The sequence below is a fragment of the Anas acuta genome, chromosome 29, assembly GCF_963932015.1.
Source record: "Anas acuta chromosome 29, bAnaAcu1.1, whole genome shotgun sequence".
Taxonomy (NCBI): Eukaryota; Metazoa; Chordata; class Aves; order Anseriformes; family Anatidae; genus Anas; species Anas acuta.
This window is the reverse complement of record NC_089007.1, coordinates 3537260-3555044: the sequence shown is the minus strand read 5'-3', so window position 1 is coordinate 3555044 and position 17785 is coordinate 3537260. Positions and strand designations below refer to the sequence as shown.

Below are 17785 nucleotides of genomic sequence, written 5' to 3'. Positions count from 1 at the left end.
TTAGAACTGCTCTAATTTATGCTTCCAAAAGCTGGTCATCTAAGCCTGAGCTTGTCAGCTTAGACTTTTGTTGGAGTTGACGAAGAAGAGAGAGGCTGCTAGTGAGCAGCCTCAGCACAGGGATGGTGTCAGGAGGGCTGTTTGTAAAAATAAATATTTCACCCTTCTGTACCAATTGTTGCGTCTCATCCTCTGTGTTTCCCAGCTTCCAGGTGTGGGGCTGCCTGTGGCTGGTGGACACGTGCTGTCTTTGCTTTTGGGTGAGATGCCTCGGAGACTCCCAAGGGAGTGACTGGGGAAAGAATAGATAATGCAAGGATCAGTTTTAATTTGCTGTTCAGCAGAACATTCCTCTACAGAGTTTCTTGGACAGAGTGGGAGATACTCTTAAGTGTATGTCCTTCTTGCTAAGCTGTAATTAATGGAAGGAAGGAGGACAAGCTGAAAAAAGAATCCTTACAAAACCCAGCACACGGTGTCCTCCAAGCTTGGAATGCAAGCAAAGCAATTCAAAAGCAGCACAATTCCACAGGATTTCACAAATGTTCAGTGTTATGCATTGTTTTGCATATTTAAACCTACAAATTGCTGCCAGGCAAGGCAAACCCCATGAAAACCCCAAATTATTCATCTGCATCAAACAAGCCCCAATTCTGGGATGCGTATAAAGGAGGCGCTCAGGGGTGTCAGAGCAGAGGGGCCCCTTTTTGAGCTGCTCTCCTCCAGCAGCCCCACATCCCTGATCCTCTCCCCCACCACGTCTGCCAGCATGAGCCAGCAGCTGTCAGCAGGGAGGTGTCTTCATGGGAGGAATTTCTCAGCATCTTCTGCTGTGAGTGGCGTGAGCTGCTGTCGGAGCAGCACCTTCCCCTCTGCTGCACCACCGGGAAGAGGGCACAGAGCCTGGAGCAGCCAAAGCCTTCGTGATGTTGGGGGCTGGAAATGGATTTCTGCTGGCCACTGCCTGGCACAGGCAGGCTGTGGAGGGTGGGGGCGCAGGGGTGTCCATGCCTGTAGTGAAAGGGGGGGTCAGGGGAGTGCCTTCATCTGCAGAAGTGAAGGTATTCGTGCGGTGCACGTCAACGAGAGCCTGCTGCAGCCTCTTGATGTGAAGATCGACCCTGAAATGCAGCACATCCGAAGGCAGGAGCAAGAGCAGCTGAAGAGTCTCAACAACCAGTTTGCCTGCTTGATTGACAAGGTGAGAGCTGAGGCAAGATTAAAGGAATGATGGGCTTTAAGTATAAAGGAACCCTTTTTTGTGCTCAGGTCTTTGATTCCTCTCCTTTTCCTGTCCCATTACATGTCCCTGATGCTGGTTTTAGCATGCATGGCTCCAGCACCATGAGATACAAGTGCAGATCTAGCTGATAATGTTATTTTAACCTGATTATTTATGTGTTGACAAGCTGCAGCTGTATGCATTATTAGTAGCTGAAGCGAGCTGTTCTTCCAACGTACCTTGCTGCGCTTCTGCACTCTTGCCCTCTCTGCACAGATAGACCTTGTAAAATTGTGTTGTCAACAGCCAAAGGATGATTTCTGCTACCAGCCAGTTGGCCTACAAAGGTGTTTAAATACCCCATAACCACAAAGTCTGTGGGGCTTCCTTGGAGACTGGGAGAGCAGCACACCCCGTTTGCTCTTGGATTCTTGGGTTATGAAGGTTGCAATGCTCCCCTTTTGCCCTCTCGTCCCCTTCGAACCATAATGAGCCCCTGGAGCATTAACTCAGAAGAGAAGTCCCCTTGTTCCCCCCACCTTCATCTGGTCCCTTTTTGATGCACCAAAGCGTGTGCCCAACGAGGGTGGCTTTGCCTTCTGAATGCAGGTGCAGCATCTGGAGCAGCAGAACAGGCTGCTGGCCACCAAATGGAACCTCCTCCAAAAGCAGGTCCTGCCATCACAGAAGAACTTCAGGCAGGTCTTCGACAACTTCATCTGCAGCCTGCAGAGGCGGCTGGACTCGCTGCTGCATGAGAGGGAGAGGATGGAGCCTGAGCTGAACAACACAGAGAAGCTGGTTGAAGAGTTCAAATGCAAGTAAGTTCATGGGGCAGGGAGCTAGACAGATTTTTCTAATGGACTTCTATACATATCGACAGACTTCTCTCTAACAAAAGGCTGAGGTCCAAAGGCACCCTGAGCCCTAAATACCCAGGATGCTGGAAGGTCTCCAGCACCAGCATGACCCAGCAACCAGTCCCTTCTCTTCCCCAACAGATATGAGCAGGAAGCCAGCAGACGCACAGCTGCTGAGAACGAGTTTGTGTTACTGAAGAAGGTAAGGAATTGGGATGAATGGAAGTGTTGGATTCAGACATCCGAAAAGTTTCCTCTGTTTTGCCATAATATTTTGAGAATATTATAAGTCATTGGACAATTATGGACTCAGAAAAATATGCTGCAGAGTATTGCCAGGGAGCATAAGAACTCAGCAATATTGCATAAGCCTCTGGCACTCCTCAGAGGTGAACAACTACATCTCCTAAACAAAATTTCCTATACTAAAAACTCAGTAAAGTTACTTAGGTCTCCACGTAGCCACCATTTTGACTTCTAAATGTCTGGGAACTCTTTTAGGATGCGGACTGTGTCTATCTGACCAAGGCAAAGCTGGAAGCAAAGCTGGAAACCCTAAGGCAGGAGACAGAGTTCCTGAAGTGTGTGTCGGCTCAGGTATGGATGCTCCTCTCCCATTCTTGTTGATGGCAGCTATTCTTACCAGCCACTCCTTGTTTACACTGATTTAGTCCCAGTTAAACCAATCCATCAGGGTCCCTATGAGAGGCAGCGGGAATAAAGAAGATCTCCAAAAGCCCCAAACCCTCAAGCTGCATGCATGACCAACTCTAGCTACAACTCACGGGCTGTGGCTCCAGACAAACTCTCAGGGGTGGTGTTACGGCCACTGGGCTGCGAGATAGGAAACCCAGTGCTGACAGCCACTTCATACGGCTTCTAGGAAATTGCTGAGCTGGAGACAAGCCTCTGTGATACCTCCGTTGTTGTGAAAATGGACAACAGCCGAGGCCTGGACATGGAGGGCATCCTCAGGAGCGTTGAGTGCTGGTATGAGGATGCAGCTCAGAAAAGCAAGACAGAGTTGGATGCGTTGTACAGAACTAGGGTAAGTTGCAGCAAACAGTAACATGTCCTTCATGTAGCTGTCAGAAGGCAGCAGTTCAGAGGCAAGGACTTCTTTCATTCTGTCTTGACTACGTAACTTATGGACCTAGTTTTCTGTTCTGCTAAACTTGGCGGAGTCTCCAAGTCAGGAGAACATCCCCAAAGCAATAGCATGAGGACTTTTCTAAAGTTAGTCTACTTTACTTTGGAAACAGAGGCAAGGCTCCTCTGCTGCCTATGCTACCAGTATTGATTGCCAGCTCTCTTTTGTCTTTCTGTCAGTACCAAGAGCTTGAGGAGGCAAAGAGGAGTCATTGCAGTCAACTCAAGTCCCACCAGCAACACATTGAAGAGCTGAGTTTTGCGATCCAGAGGTGGCAGTGTGACCTTGAAAACATGAAGAAGCAGGTATCGTGGGCCATATTTACTCACTGAATCTCCTAGGTGGGATATAGCAAGTCTGGTTTTCTACATCTCTTGCATTTATTTTGTCTTTGCTGAAGAGCAGTGCCTCACACTGGTCCCACTACTCTAGAGAAGATCTTAGCCCTGTGGAGCAGGGAAAAAGGGCAATCTGCTGTGATGCCCTGTTTTCTGCTGGATCATTTTGATTATTGAAAAAAAAAAAATCGCCATATTAGATCATTGGATTTACTACAGCACACAGACAATTGCTCCAGCAAGAATTCTGGCAGGAGACAATGCTTCTGACGCAGGTTCAAAGCATCCAGTAAGTAGGGTAGAATTATGAGTCACCAGTAATTCACCACCCATTGGAACTAGTATAATTTTCAGACCATCTGATTCATTATATATTTTATAACGGGAAGTAATGGAAAACCATAATTATCAGTTCCAATTAGAGCTATTAGAAGTACTAGTATCCTCAAAACAAAGCTTAACACAGCCTCACAGTACAGAGATCTATTCTGTAGTGTTTCAGAACTGAGATTTGATTTTGGAAATATTTGCCTTCCCTAAAAGCAACATTGATACTTCATTTCAAAAGAAGACAGAATTTCTCTTTTATACGAAAATATGGAAGACATTGGGCAGGGAAGGTGAGGAATTCTGTGCCTCCGATACAGGTGTTCTCTCTGCAAACATCAGTTAAGGATACTGAGCAGCGTGGGGACTGTGCCCTGAAGGATGCGCAGAAGAAGCACACGGAGCTGCAGAACGCCCTCCAGAAGGCCAAGGACGAGCTGGCTTGCATGCTGCGGGGTTATCAGGAGCTGCTGAACGTCAAGCTGGCCCTGGACATTGAGATTGCAACCTATAAGACTTTACTGGAGGGTGAAGAGAGCAGGTGGGTACCTCTGCAACAGTGTGCGTGCAGTGCTCAGTTTCGGGACACTTCAGCAGAGACACGGAGACTGGAAAATGCTAGAAATGCTAGTTATATGACAGACACCCTTCTGACTTTCTTCCCCTTCAGGATACGCATCTGGAGCCCCATGAGAGTATGTAAGTAAGCTCGAGGTTTTCTGTTTTCCTTATGACATTAAAAAAGCCAGTGCTGGTTTGCAGCGGGGTGCAGAAAGGCTGCACTATCCCCATGGGAAGCGCTCCCCGAGTGATTCAGCCTGTGTTTTCCCATAACAGCGATCACCACACCTTGCAACAGATCCTCTGGCTCCAAAGCCAGCCCGGGCTGTGGACCTGGTTTGCAGTGCAGAAGACACGGGTCCTTCTGTGGTGCTGGGAGAGCATCCCAGCCGGGAGATGCTGCAGCTCGCCATGGGGGGTTCACCTCGAGAAGTGCCGCCAGCTCTGCAGGGAGGTGCTGGGTCTCTGGTGCTCCCAGCTGTGGCTGCTTCCCCAGGAGTAGCTCTGGATGTGGGGGCCATTCGTGCCAGAGCTCGGCCCCCATGGGTGCTGATGGGCTCTGCAAAGGGGCTGGCAGGCGGTCTGGGGAGAGCTGTGGAGCTGCGCAGAGCTCAGGAAACCCGGCTTGCTCACAGGTGGTGCACTGGCCACAGAAGGGGATCCCAGATGGGCCTCTGTGCCCCAGGAATACCTGCATCTGAGCACCTGCTCTGCTAGGCAGGATAAGCAGGAGGCAAGAGCTAAAGCAGAAAAACATAGCCCTGTTCCACCTGCAGCAGCAAAATGTCCCCCACCCCATCTTACATGAGGGGAAGAGGCATCCTGGGTAAAAGAACATTAGGAAACCACATCAGAGGAACTCCACCAGGATCGCATCAAAAAATAGATGCTTAACACATATGCTTCTTGCTTAATGCTGCTTCTTTAAAGGTCTGGAGGTTGGATTGGGGCACTTGTCATGTTATCACTCAATTCCCACTTCCCACCAGCCTTATCTTCCCTTTTTTTTCCTGATTAAGCCTTCGCTTTCTACGAAACAAGTTGAGATATTTAATTCAAAACCTTTCCCTAAATTGCCTCTGGAAGTTTTCCTGGAAATGAGCCTGTGGGACTCTCCATTTCATCAAAGTCTGCCCGATGTAATTTTAGACGAGTTGGCGGAGTTGTGCTGGTGGCGCGGGGTCACGGAGGGGAGGGGCAGGACTCCAGGGGCTCTTTGTTCGCTGTCTTGGAGCTGATGGGTCATCCATATGCAGGCAGGCAAGTCATAAAGGAAATCTCAATTAAAAAAAAAAGATACATTTCACCTCCTGTAGTCAGCAAAGAGTAATTGCATTGCTTGTGCTTCTATTAGCTTCCTTCCTTAGCGTCCTGACAGGCGGTCTGTGCTTTGACATCCGCATGAATTACAGCACCCTCGCTTCTGCCTTGGTGACTACAGAGCTCTGCATTTTTTGATCTTTTTTTTTTTTTTTTTTTTTTTTTTTTTTTTCCCCAAATAAAGTGCATGGAGACGAATGTTTTGTTGCTTGGGTTTTAGCATTTCCCAAGACTACAGAAAAGCCCAGTTCAGGCGTATCTGTTGATTAGAAGCCTTAACAGCTAAGCCGAGGTAGCAGGGCTGTCCAGTGAGTGTTGTGCAGCACTGACTTTGCTTGGAGTAAATTACAGAAGCCTTTTAAAGTCAGGTTATTTATGCCAATTTGCAGCAAATTTGGCTCCTTCCCAATGCTATTCAATGGGTGTTACAAGATTCACAGAGACCTCATCTCAGTTGCTTTGCATTTTTATAGCGTGTCTACTACAGAGGTGTGATGATAAAACACATTTTATAGCTGTTTAAAAGCTTCTGCAATAGGGTCATTATAGAAAAGAACTCAGGAATATGCTTGGTTGCTTTTTTTTTTTCAGCATCATTTTGAAAATCCTATGACTACCAGTTTAGGATTTCAAAACTGATCAGAGGGAGACATTTTGTTGTTCGCTTGAGCAGATTAAAAAAGAAGCCAACAAATTGGTGCCATAAACCAACCACAAAGGACTAAACTGTTTTGCGATTGAACTGATGAAAGCTAACTAGCAGAGCAAAGAAATGAACCATGTAGGTGCCAGCCAGGCAGATACGTGTTTTACAAAAGGGGGAATCCAGAGGGAAGGTCTTTTCTATCGGAAGCAATTATCGTGATTCAGAACTGGAAGAGCTTTCTCTCCCTCCGTAATTCCTGTGTGATAAGATGCCCTTTCCCAATCATATACAAAGAGAACAATCAGGAATACAAAAGAAAACAGTCATGATCTTTAATGAAGAAAACCACAGGAAAGATTTGACAACAAAAGAAAATGGAGCAGTTGTAAATATTCATTAAGAGGGGGTTTAAGTATCTCAAAAAGGTTATGGTGTTTCCACTGAAAACAGGTGGTTCTGTCACAAGAGAAGAATAAGAGAGGTGACACAGAATTAGTGTTGCTGTCTCACCTCCAGCCTCCCCCCTCACCATTTCAAGGTTCTGATCTGATAAGTTAATTTAGGAAGTGCTTTTCTTTAAAGCCGTGACCAGCCTCTCTGAACATCAGTGCTTCATGAATCAGCCGGGCGCTTCATCAGGAATTCAGCAGCACATCACAAAGCTACACGAATCAAGTCAAACAAGGGCTTGGGCATTAGTGCCTTAGCATAACAAAAGGCAGAGGTATCTCCTGCCACCTGAACATGCTTCCCAGGAGGACCTGGCCCAGCCTCTGTGGGCAATTCTTCCTCTGCAGGGCTCACAGAATCCCTCCTGCCCAAGCAAACAGCTTCAGTGGTAAGGGAGAAGAGTTCCTCCAGCTTTACAGAGAGGCTGCCGCAGCCTAGTAATAGCCGCAATGTTTTCCTTTCCTTTTCTGATCTTATTGCTTTAACAGGCAGTGTGATTCCACCCCATTCAAGGGCCTGGGTTCCCATACATCCCACACTTATTTCCACTGTGCTGTTCTGTGGGAGGAAGACATCAGCGTGGAAAAAGATCAAACCAATCCTTTGCTTTGTTGGGAGCCTCAGATTTACAGGTGCTAATCACCACGCGGAGATATGACATACGTGTACAGCAGGAACCGAGCAGATCTAGGGAGCGTGTGATGTTGTGTACTCTCATTAAGACTTCAAAGGTGCTGAAGAAATTCGGCGCCCAAAGGGTGGGACTAATTTTGCCTAACTTTAACCATCCAGAAGTTGGGCGCCTGGTCTGGTTGTCTGGTTGTCTAGACTGCCTCTGGTAGTCAATAAAGAGCGAGGCAAGTGCCTCCAGAGGCTGCTTCCTCCCACCTATCCTAGCTGCCTATTTTAGGATGTGATGAATCACCGTCTGGAGATGCCTATCTCCTTACATTAGCCATAGAGGGAGTCTCAAAGATGAAATTAGAATACACGGCCAGTTTGATGGCTGAAGTTGGGAGGGAGGCAAATCCAGGCCCAGTGTTTGATGAATTTTATGAGGAACATCCTTTGAAAATCCCAGCCTCGACTTCTGACATAGAGCAGACAGAGGCTAATGAGAGGAAAAAATACATTACCACATTGAATTCTCATGGATGACCTTGGCTTTAGGATACAAGAGGATGAGGATGCACTAACCAAATCAATTCTTTAACACCTTGTGAATGTCATGGACAAGAGTCTATATAGTCCATGAAGCTGTGCGTGTGTAAAAATGCATATTACAACCCAATCTTATGCCTATCAAATGCTGTTATTGCCATTGTCCTATCTGAATGCAAGGAGTTTTCTATGGCTGTCTATAATTACAGAGATGGAGCATGGTTCTTTGAGACTATCGCATAAAATATATTTTAAGAGCTAGTTGAGATTCATCTCCAGAGGCAACAAACAAATTAGTGAACTTCACATGTTCTCATAATGAATTCCATTTTCAGCAGCACATACAGGGAGAAGAATGCTGACAAAGGGAGAGATTGCTAGTCGTTAAAATGATTCATTCAACCCCTCATCAAAATATTTTTCTTCTTTCCTTCCTCTGTCCCCCCTTCTCCCTCAAAAAAGAAGTAAGTATGATGAATTACCTTTTCTTAAAAAATGCAATTTTTGCTTCTCCCATTTCTCATGTCTTTACTCACAACAAGTTGTTGGTTCCTGAGATCTTACATGTCAATAGATGAAACATTCGGTGTTCCTTGGAAAGACCTAGAAGACATTAAGTGAACCTCCTGCAATGCTGCCTTCTCAGCGTGGCTCATGAGCAACAGCAGGAGTTTGGCCAACACCAACATTTTTCTCAATACTGGACAAATCTCTTACCTTGCGTGAAGCCGGCAGCACTGGTGAGAAGTTTTGGAAGTGGGGCTGATGCAGCGCAGTTGGTTCGCAGACGTCTAATTGCAGTCTGTGATAAGTTCCAGGTGTCCCTCACGCAGCCGACGTGTATAATGGGGTGCAGAAAGGGAGCGGCAGCACGGCAGCTCCCAGCCCGACTTCTGATTCAGGACGCAGCCTTGCCATGTAGAATGCGTGGCAGCTCTAGCTGAGTGAGAGAGCTGAAACAATTGCCTTTTGTACTGTTCTTTGGATTCAAATGTGCATTTCACTTCCGATCAACCTTTGTTTAGAATTTAAAAGATTGTAGAAGTTACAAGCTTTAGCTTGAAGTCTCCCGTATTTGCCAGCGGTATGTTTTAACTGATATTGCCAATTGTGCTGGCAACCCAGCATGAACAGTGAGCCTAAAATATTACAGACAAAGGTGTAATCTGAAAGTCATGCTATAAACATGTTGAATTATTCCAGTTGTATAAGGCAAGAGCACCAGTTTACGCAACTAATTTATACCACCAGACCCTCAAACTCATGTAAGTTGCAATTACGCCTTCAATTAATAGCCTCGTGAATCTCAGCGTTGTAGTCACGTCTTATGGCTTTCTGAGTTTCGATGCGTGTATCCTTTTCAGAGAGCTTGATATTAGAAGGCTTAACATTTTAAGGAGGTTTAGCGTTGGTTTTGTGATTTGCAATGAAAATGCCTTCAGAGGGGGGTTAAAGAGGGTGAGGGAACATGGCTACTGGCTGCCTCCAGATACCCGCACATCTATAGGCAGCAGCAGCCTTCTCGGAGCTCAGATCCCCTTTGGTGAGGAAGGGCTGAGGGCTATCAGTTGTGTGCACGGTAATGTCTTGTCTCCCAAGGGCTTTATCCCCAAAGAGCTGGAAAAGCCCGGTTGCTCTGCCTTTCTGAGGTTCAGTTTGTTGAAGAGCCAGAGATGGTTGTTTCAGTGTCTCACCTCCCTGGGCTGGTGATTAGGAGAGAGGGATTCTCTGGCCAATGTGAGTCAAAGCCATCTCAGGTGTCCGTCTAATCTACTCATTAAGGCTTCCTCTGTTGATGGAGAAAGACCAATGCCTGTGGAGAGTGAATCACCCCAGTTCCCCCAGACACCGGCCCAGGGGCTGTTGTCTCTCTCTGAGTGCATCCCCATTGAGTCAAGGACGTGCCTGGCAAAGTCACCCATCCTTCAGCTGTTGCTTCTTGAATGTGGTGGATCTCACCAGCCTGAAACACGCAGCCAATCATTTTTTGCTACCTGCAGGTACTGCCAGAAGATGAAGCAAAAGGTCTCTGACGTCCAGATGGGTAGGAACTTCCACATAGCGAGGGACAAAGATTTAACTGTGTCAAATGGACCTCGGGTTAAGAATTTGCAGCACTGCTTGAGTGAAAAACATCACTGGGATGTCACAGGACATAAATCTAGTGGCCAATGGAAAGGTGCCTCATTTTCTGGATGAATTTGTTCTGTTTTGGTGGTGTTTTGTGGTGGTAAGTGAAGGTTGGTGTGAAATGCTGCAAGGGAAGGTTTTTTTTTTTTGGTGGGGGGGGGGGGGGCACTCTGAGTCGTTGCATATGAATCCAAACCCATAACTCAGTAAATTTACCAGTGTTTCAGGCATCATAACATAACTTCCATTGTTTGTTTTTTTTTTTTCATGGCTGATTTCTTTTTTGTTGTTATTACTTTTCCGCACCCAAAATGAGCCTGGTGAGAGAAAAAAGGAGAGATTGTGAAATTAACCCCACAAAGTGCAAGTCTGCAAAATATGCCATCATACACAAAACCCCATGAGACACAAAACCCCAAACGACACACTGCAAACAAATCACAAAGAGTTTCTTCAAAAATGTTTGCTAAACTATAATTAGCGTAAGTTAGGGGAGCACTTCAAACCGTAATGTATTCTAAGCCAACTTGCAAACAGAGCACTTTTAGATTCCTTTTTATTTCCTCAGTAGTTAGTATTTGCTGGGCTGTTTTGCATTTTGAGGAGCATTCATTGCTGCCAGGCAAACCAAACCCTTAAGCGCTTTAAATTAATGTCCTGATCCTATCAAGGCCAGCTTCCCAAATATATATAAGGGGTAGCGTCAAGGTGTCACTGCAGCGGGATCTCCGTTCCTCTCCTGCAGCAGAGCTTCCCCCGAACCTCCACATTCCACCTCCACGGGAGCCGCGATGAGCAGACAGGCGCCCACGGTGAGGTCCGTGCTGGGACGGAGAGGTTTCAGCTCAGCCTCGGAGATCTGCGGCCGAAGCTTCGCCGCCTCCGCCTGCCAACCTGCCCGCTGCGGGGCTGGCGCCTACAGCAGCAGGAGCGTCTGCAACCTGGGTGGAAGCAGGAGAATTTCCTACGTGAACGGGGTCTGTGGTACTGGATGTTTCGGAGACTTCGGCTTCGGAGGTGTAGGCTACGGTGGTGTCGGAGGAAGGGTCGGCCTTTGTGGCCCCAGGGGATACAGCATCATCAGAGGCTACCCTGATCGCAAGGCTGACGGCATCCAAGGAATCTGCATCGATGAGCGGCTCCTGAAGCCCCTCTGCGTTGGGGTCGACCCGCTGGAGCACGAAATACGCTGCCAGGAGAAGGAGCAGATAAAGACCCTCAACACCCAGTTTGCCTGCTTCATCGACAAGGTGAGTGCAAGGCTGCTCCCTACCCACGTTTCTCAGTGGAAAAACAAGGGGAAACAACCCAAACCCTCCCCAAAACACCAGTCTTGCCTGTGTCCTGTGCTACGGAGCTGGGTCCCTGCAAGGGTCCAGATCCCACCAAGCTGTGTTTGTTCAGACCAGGATCTCCACTGCTGGAGAAAGGCTCACTTCAGCCAGAGTATTTGCTGGGGTCAGTCCCGTCTGTGGCAGCACCGGACTTCCTGAAGTTGTCCCCTCTCTGGATGGCCTCAGTCCAAGGCTGATTTCTTGTTGCAGCCTTGTTCTGTCTCAGAAGTTAGAGCTCAGACGGGCTCATCTTTCTGTCCTGTGTTAGACTCTCTTTTCCCCTTTGTCTTTACGTGGAGTGGCTGTTCCAAAACTGTTCCTGAAGGCAGAGAAAGCTGATCTCAATTCAGGCACCCAAATGTTAGATGTTTAAGGCTGAGCTGCCATGGTAGGATCCCTCTGTAGGGAAGAGACAAACAGGTCCCTCCAGCTGGGAACATTGTCTCATCCTACAGCACATCAGAGGCAGCTTCTGGAGGAGCTTCATTTGCAGTCATCAGTGAGAAATGGAGTTAACAGAGATTCAGACATGTGACTTCTAGATTCCTAAATAGGGGCTGGATTTCATGATAATTTCATGAATATTATGGCATATTGCCCCACGCTTTCCTAAGGTCCTATTCATACGCCTGCAGGACCAGCTCTGGTTTCAAAGTCGGGGCAGACAGTTAAATCAGGTGTGGGTTATTGCCTTTCCCTTCTTCCTTTGAAGAACTGCTGCTTTTTGGCCCTCAGGTCCGCTTCCTGGAGCAGCAGAACAAGGTGCTGGAGACCAAATGGGGCCTCCTGCAGCAGTACGTGCTACCGAAGAAAGGGAAGAACCTCGAGCTGTACTTTGAGAACTACATCTGCGACCTGCGGAAGCGCCTGGACTGCTTGCTGTGCGAAAAACAAAAGCTGGGCAGCGAAGAGTGTGCCACGAGCCAGCTGGTGGAGGAGTTCAAGTGCAAGTAAGGGCCCTCGGGTCTCCTGCTGCTGCTGGCGCTGCTCTCCTGCAGGCAACCGCTCCCAGCCCAGTGGCGCAGCCCCTTCGGGGACGGCGCATTCTTCTGCCTCGCTTGCAGGCTCTTTGCATTGGTAATATCATGACGAGGCTTCTAATCTCTGGTTGGCCTAATGCTTGGTTTCCAGACACTGCTCTTCCAGCGCCTGATGAGAGTCTCTGGGCAAGTGAAGGCTGTTATTGCTCGTGGTGGCTGCTGTCTGTGTTTGAGTGTTGCTTGCCTCAGCCTTTTTCTTCTTTTCCAACAGATATGAAGAGGAAATCAACAGGCGTACAACTGTAGAGAACGAGTTTGTAGCACTGAAAAAGGTGAGAAGCACAGAATAAATGGGTTGTTATACCTCTAACGAGCTTATTTGGTGTAAAGCTTGGCTGAAATAATGCACTGCTAGCAAACGCCTGGCAGAAGCGAGCAGGAAGAGGGAGGCCTGTAAAGAAGCACAGTCAGAAACAGAGACAATGGGAGTAGAAAGCAAGAATAATATACCCTCAAAGTCCACATCATCAGCACTACTACAATAGTTTTCTTAGCCCAAACACGTTCTTAAATTTTCATGGGAGGGTGTATTCGTGGAAGGGGTCAGAGTGGGAGAGGCTGCACTGGCACACTTGATGTTAAAGAGGCTGGTTATTTCCTGATGGTCTCTTTACATCCTTTATACTTGGACATCAGAAAAGGAGAAATCATTTGAACAAAATTAAAAAATTATGTTTATGCACTCATTAGTCAATTCTGAGTTTGTAGCTACGTCCTAAGTAATAAATAAACTAATCCCTGTAAGTCATGTTGGAATGGCTTTGTTTTCCTTGAGGAGACAGTGGGGCATCTTGACTCATCCTCTCACACCTTTCTGCTCTTGAGATCTTGTTGAAACATGCATCTCTTTTATTGGCGCTGCCTCTGTCTTCTCTGAGCTTCCCCAATGTTTCAGCGAGATTGGGCTGGAGCGCATCTCATCTCTTTCAGGACGCAGACTGTATCTTCTTGAACAAGGAAGAGCTGGAGGTGAAGGTGGATCTGCTAAGAAGGCAGCTGGAGCTGCTGAAATGTGTGTTTGAGGAGGTGAGTTCCTCTGGTTTGTCCCCAGAGCCAGTGCTGCCTCACCCTTTGGGTGCCCCCAACTTCTACAGCTCCCAGTCCCTCTTGGACTGCTCTCATCCCAACCCCTGAATACTTGAAAGCACAGAACTACAAGGTCAATGTAATATTAGCATGATTATGTTGGAGGTAGGGTGGTTCCCCCTCTCTTAATGCAGCTCCAGGTATGAATTGGCTGTCCTAACTCTACCCCTGAGAAAAGAGATGCGTCTGTCTCGTTACTCCGGATTGCAGCTGGCTGATTAGAGCTCAAGAAACTCCCAGCTTAATCCTGTCATTAACATCACTAAAGCAGCCGAAGATGACAGGATACCAGGGGTTAAGTCACCCACATTCCTTGCCCTTGATGTGGACAGAATTACTGCAGGTCAGCACGTAGGTCAGCAGCTGACGTGCTCATCCAGCAGGGAGGATTTTCTGCTGAGCCAGCCAGAGGGACATTTCTTGACTCGTGCCCGTAGCTGGGCAGTGCGGCTCTTTGTTCCAGCCCTCCCTCCCTCCAAAGTCTGAGTACTGCCAACAGCTAACAGTGCTAACAGCTGCCATTCCCCACTGTGCAGGAACGAGCTCAGGTAGATCGTCAGTTATGCGACACCTCGGTCATCGTGAAAATGGACAACAACCGAGACCTGGACATGGAAAGCATCATTAAGAACGTGGAGTGCTGGTACCAAGAAATAGCCCAGAAGAGCAAAGAAGAAGTGGATGCTTTCTACCAAACCAGGGTGAGTACGAAGCAACCTGGGTGTCTGACAGCAGCTCAGGGGGCTGCAGGTCAGAAATGTCAACTGTCCTGGTTTTGGTTTCCAGTTTCAGGAGCTTCAGGATAAAAGGGGCAAGTACTGTGACGATCTGCAGAGCAACAAGTGTGAGATTTCAGAACTAACCCGGATGATACAGAAGTTGCAGTGTGAGCTGGAGAATGTGAAGAAGCAGGTAGGTGAGGCCTGGAGGTGCCGTTGGCAGGAAGGGCAATGCCTTGGAGGACCGATGAGGCACGGGGGAAGATGATGCATCGGCCTTTAGTAGTCGTAAGACCTGCTTTAGGCTAAGTCCCAAATCCAGCCTTCAGTGGTGACCAGCGCTGAAATGAAACAGGGAGAAATTTGGGAGCTAAGCAGTCTTTTAAAAAGGGAGTTGTTTTAGTCATTCATTGTACAACGTAGTAGAAAAATGGACTGGGAGAAGAAACCCCTCCAGGGAAGCTGGTGTCTTTCCCTGTTTGCAATTGGAAGAGCTGATTAATCCAGATGCAGATTACCCAAGGATTAGGAAGCAGAGCCCCAAACACACCTGCACTGTCATCCTCTCCTCTGACAGGTCTCCTGCCTGCAAACCTCCATCTGTGATGTTGAGCAGCGTGGGGACTGTGCCCTGAAAGATGCACGGGAGAAGCATGTTGAGCTGCAGAACGCCCTCCAGAAGGCCAAGGACGAGCTGGCTTGCATGCTGCGGGATTACCAGGAGCTGCTGAACGTCAAGCTGGCCCTGGACATTGAGATTGCAACCTATAAGACTTTACTGGAGGGTGAAGAGAGCAGGTGGGTGGCCAAGGGTTTGTCCTTTTCCTCCTGGATAGTGCAACTACAGGCCAGATGATTCCAGCTCCTAAGTGAAGTTAGCAGCTCCAGGATCCTGCCAGCTCACAGAAACTGGGGCTGGAGAGATGGCTGGAGGCCATACAGGCCACCCTTGTGCCAGCAAAAACAGTTCCTGTCCTAGGGATAGTCAGACGTGTTGCAACAAGGGATTAGGAGACAAGTGGGCTGGATGTGTGGTTGGAAGTTATGAGTAACGTCAAGTTTCTAGATGTGCATGCAACTGGTTAATGGGATAACATGCATTTCTCTTCTTTTCCCTAACAGGATATGTGTGGGGAACCCGGTGAGCGTGTGTAAGTAACCTGAAGATTTACAGCCTTGAGGGTTTCTCACGGTAGGAAGGGCACTTTATGGAACAGCAGTGTTCCATAAATCCTGGCTCCCTCCTCCTTTGTCTCCCTTTCCAGTCCAGCCCAGGCTGTCAGGGAAAAGCTTTTGTCCCAGAAACCTCAAATGCCTCCGAATTTCCAGAAAATCATCATTTGGATGGAGGGGGGGAAGGTCAAATTCATGCCCCTTTTCTCCTCTCGGAGGTGACAGCAAGCTGTCCTGGCCAGCCCAGCAGGCAACGGGCTGGTGTGCGTTGGGTCTGGGCAAGAACAAGCCTCCAGCCTGGAAAGCAGCGTGGGAGGTAGGAGGATCTGCGAGGGTTGTGCGGGGACCTGGGGGAGGAGGAGGAAGGAGCAGGGGCTCAGGCTGGTTGGATCAGTGCAGCGGCGATCAGGTTTGGTTGGTTCTGTCCCTCATGAAATGACTTGCCTCTGAGCGTCTTCCAGCTCCAAATAATTAATCCCATGGGCTGTCTTGCAGCTGTGGTCAGCAGCGGCTACAATATCCCCGAAGACTGCGGGATGCTGGCTGCGAATGCAGCCGCGTGTGGCTACGGCTCCCTGGGGAGGCGGTCCGGACGCCACAGCTCCCAGAACGGAGGGTTCAGCTCCCGGAGCGCTGGAATCCATCCCAAGAGAGTCATGAGCTCGGTGGCGAAGCAGTGTGTCCCAGAGGTGTACTGCCAAGCCGGGGGCGTCAGCTGCAAAAACGGGGGATTCAGCTCCCGGAGCGGCGGGTACCCGGCCCGCACCGTCATCAGCACGGGAAACCCGGGCTTGAATGCCAGGATGGGGGCTTGCCAAGCCGGTGGTGTGGTCAGCTTTGGAAACCAAGGCTGCGTCATCAGGCAGCTGGGGGGCTCCCCAGTCGTTGTTGCAAATGGCCCTGAAGTGGTGGGGTGCAACAACGGTGTGGTGGGGAATTTTGGGGTTGTCAGAGACCCCTGTGTTGTTCCATAGGAACATCCACAGGGGTGGCACAGCCAGGACCAGCAGAGCTCAGTTCCTATCACTGAGATGATGCAGAATTGTTTCTCTGCCCACAAATAGCACCATTGTCACCAAGTCCATTCCCAAACTCATTAGCATCAGACATACATGTACACTCCATCAGGTAACGTTTTCAGAGTCCCCAACCCTAAAGTCACATCTAGCAAGCTTCTGCAGCAGGTGCTCAACGTGGTGTTGTTTCCCTGAGTTTATACTGCCTAGGTTAGTGCAGCTTTTAGGTTTTGTTTGTTCCACTGCCTTCCCTCCCTGGCTTTCCCATAACGAGCAGATTCATTAGTGATGTTCTTCCTTACAAGACACCTCTTCTTCTTACAGCACCTCCAAAAGCATTTCAGAAAAGAGCGTGATGGTTTAACTTTCCCAGGAGGCACTGCAAAGCGCATGTTCCTTTTCTTGTCAAAAAATAAACCCTGAGCTGCCAATCTGAGCTTAAATTTTAAACAGGGCAATTGCAACTTTCAAAGCACCTGCTATTTACACTGCAGCCATAGGCTTTTTGTGGAATTTGCTTACAGATGAACACGTAGTACTTTCATTTGCTTCTGCATGTTAGGGGTGGCTAGTTCAAAGCGTGCTGATTTTTAGAAGAGCTCACCCCCATCCCCACCCCTGAAACACCAAGGAAGTTCCAAGGCTTCTGAGTCTGACATCTTTTACTCACGTAAACTGAGCTTCCTTCATTGACTGCTCAAAATTCCCAGCTTTCCACTGTGCCTTCAATAAACTGCATTGAAAGTATGTGTTTTGTCCCTGAATTTTTCCATAGCTGGTGTTTAATGAAAGTACAAAGTGGGGAAAGAAGTGCTCTTTTGCTGCCTGTGTGTCCACGGGCAGAGAAAGGGCCAAACTGATCTCTGGATTCTCTGCAGAGAGCTTGGGGCGTGGTGGGACTCAGATGCCAGGAGTCCAGTGGTGTTTATTCTATTTACCTCCTTAATGACATTGCCCTTAGGTATTTTATAGCCCAAGGTGCCCTTTGCTTAAGTACCAACTGATCTCAAAGCTTGCCAAATGCCCCCCAAATGCTTCTGAGCATTGCACAGCCTCCTGCATGACAAGGGTGCCAGCCCGAAGCTTCACTCCCCACCATGAGCTCCTCCTGCTTGCTCCTCCCAGGTCACCGCGCGGAACGAGGACAGATGCCCGTGCTGACCTTGTCCTACGTGGGCTCAGTGGGACTGCAATCAGGGCTGTGCTCTGCCAGATCCGTATCTATTCCAGATATAAACTACCTCTGCTCCAG

General features: G+C 48.4%; 2 protein-coding genes across 2 annotated transcripts; both read left to right on the top strand.

Moving 5' to 3' along the window:
* The first annotated feature begins 609 nt into the window (after positions 1–609).
* Positions 610–5902, top strand: LOC137845836 (keratin, type II cytoskeletal 7-like). Its single transcript, XM_068663316.1, is given in 10 exon segments — positions 610–702; positions 704–1201; positions 1832–2043; positions 2224–2284; positions 2584–2679; positions 2966–3130; positions 3412–3537; positions 4218–4438; positions 4568–4596; positions 4735–5902. Coding segments are annotated over 10 exon segments (1926 nt in total). The 3' UTR covers positions 5160–5902.
* Positions 5903–10873: 4971 nt separating this feature from the next.
* On the top strand, positions 10874–17280 carry LOC137845936 (keratin, type II cytoskeletal 4-like). The gene is made up of 9 exons (XM_068663484.1): positions 10874–11415; positions 12235–12449; positions 12751–12811; positions 13470–13565; positions 14162–14326; positions 14412–14537; positions 14922–15142; positions 15467–15495; positions 16013–17280. The coding sequence occupies exons 1-9, from the start codon at positions 10957–10959 to the stop codon at positions 16489–16491; spliced, it is 1851 nt and encodes a 616-aa protein (XP_068519585.1). The 5' UTR covers positions 10874–10956; the 3' UTR covers positions 16492–17280.
* Positions 17281–17785: the final 505 nt, after the last annotated feature.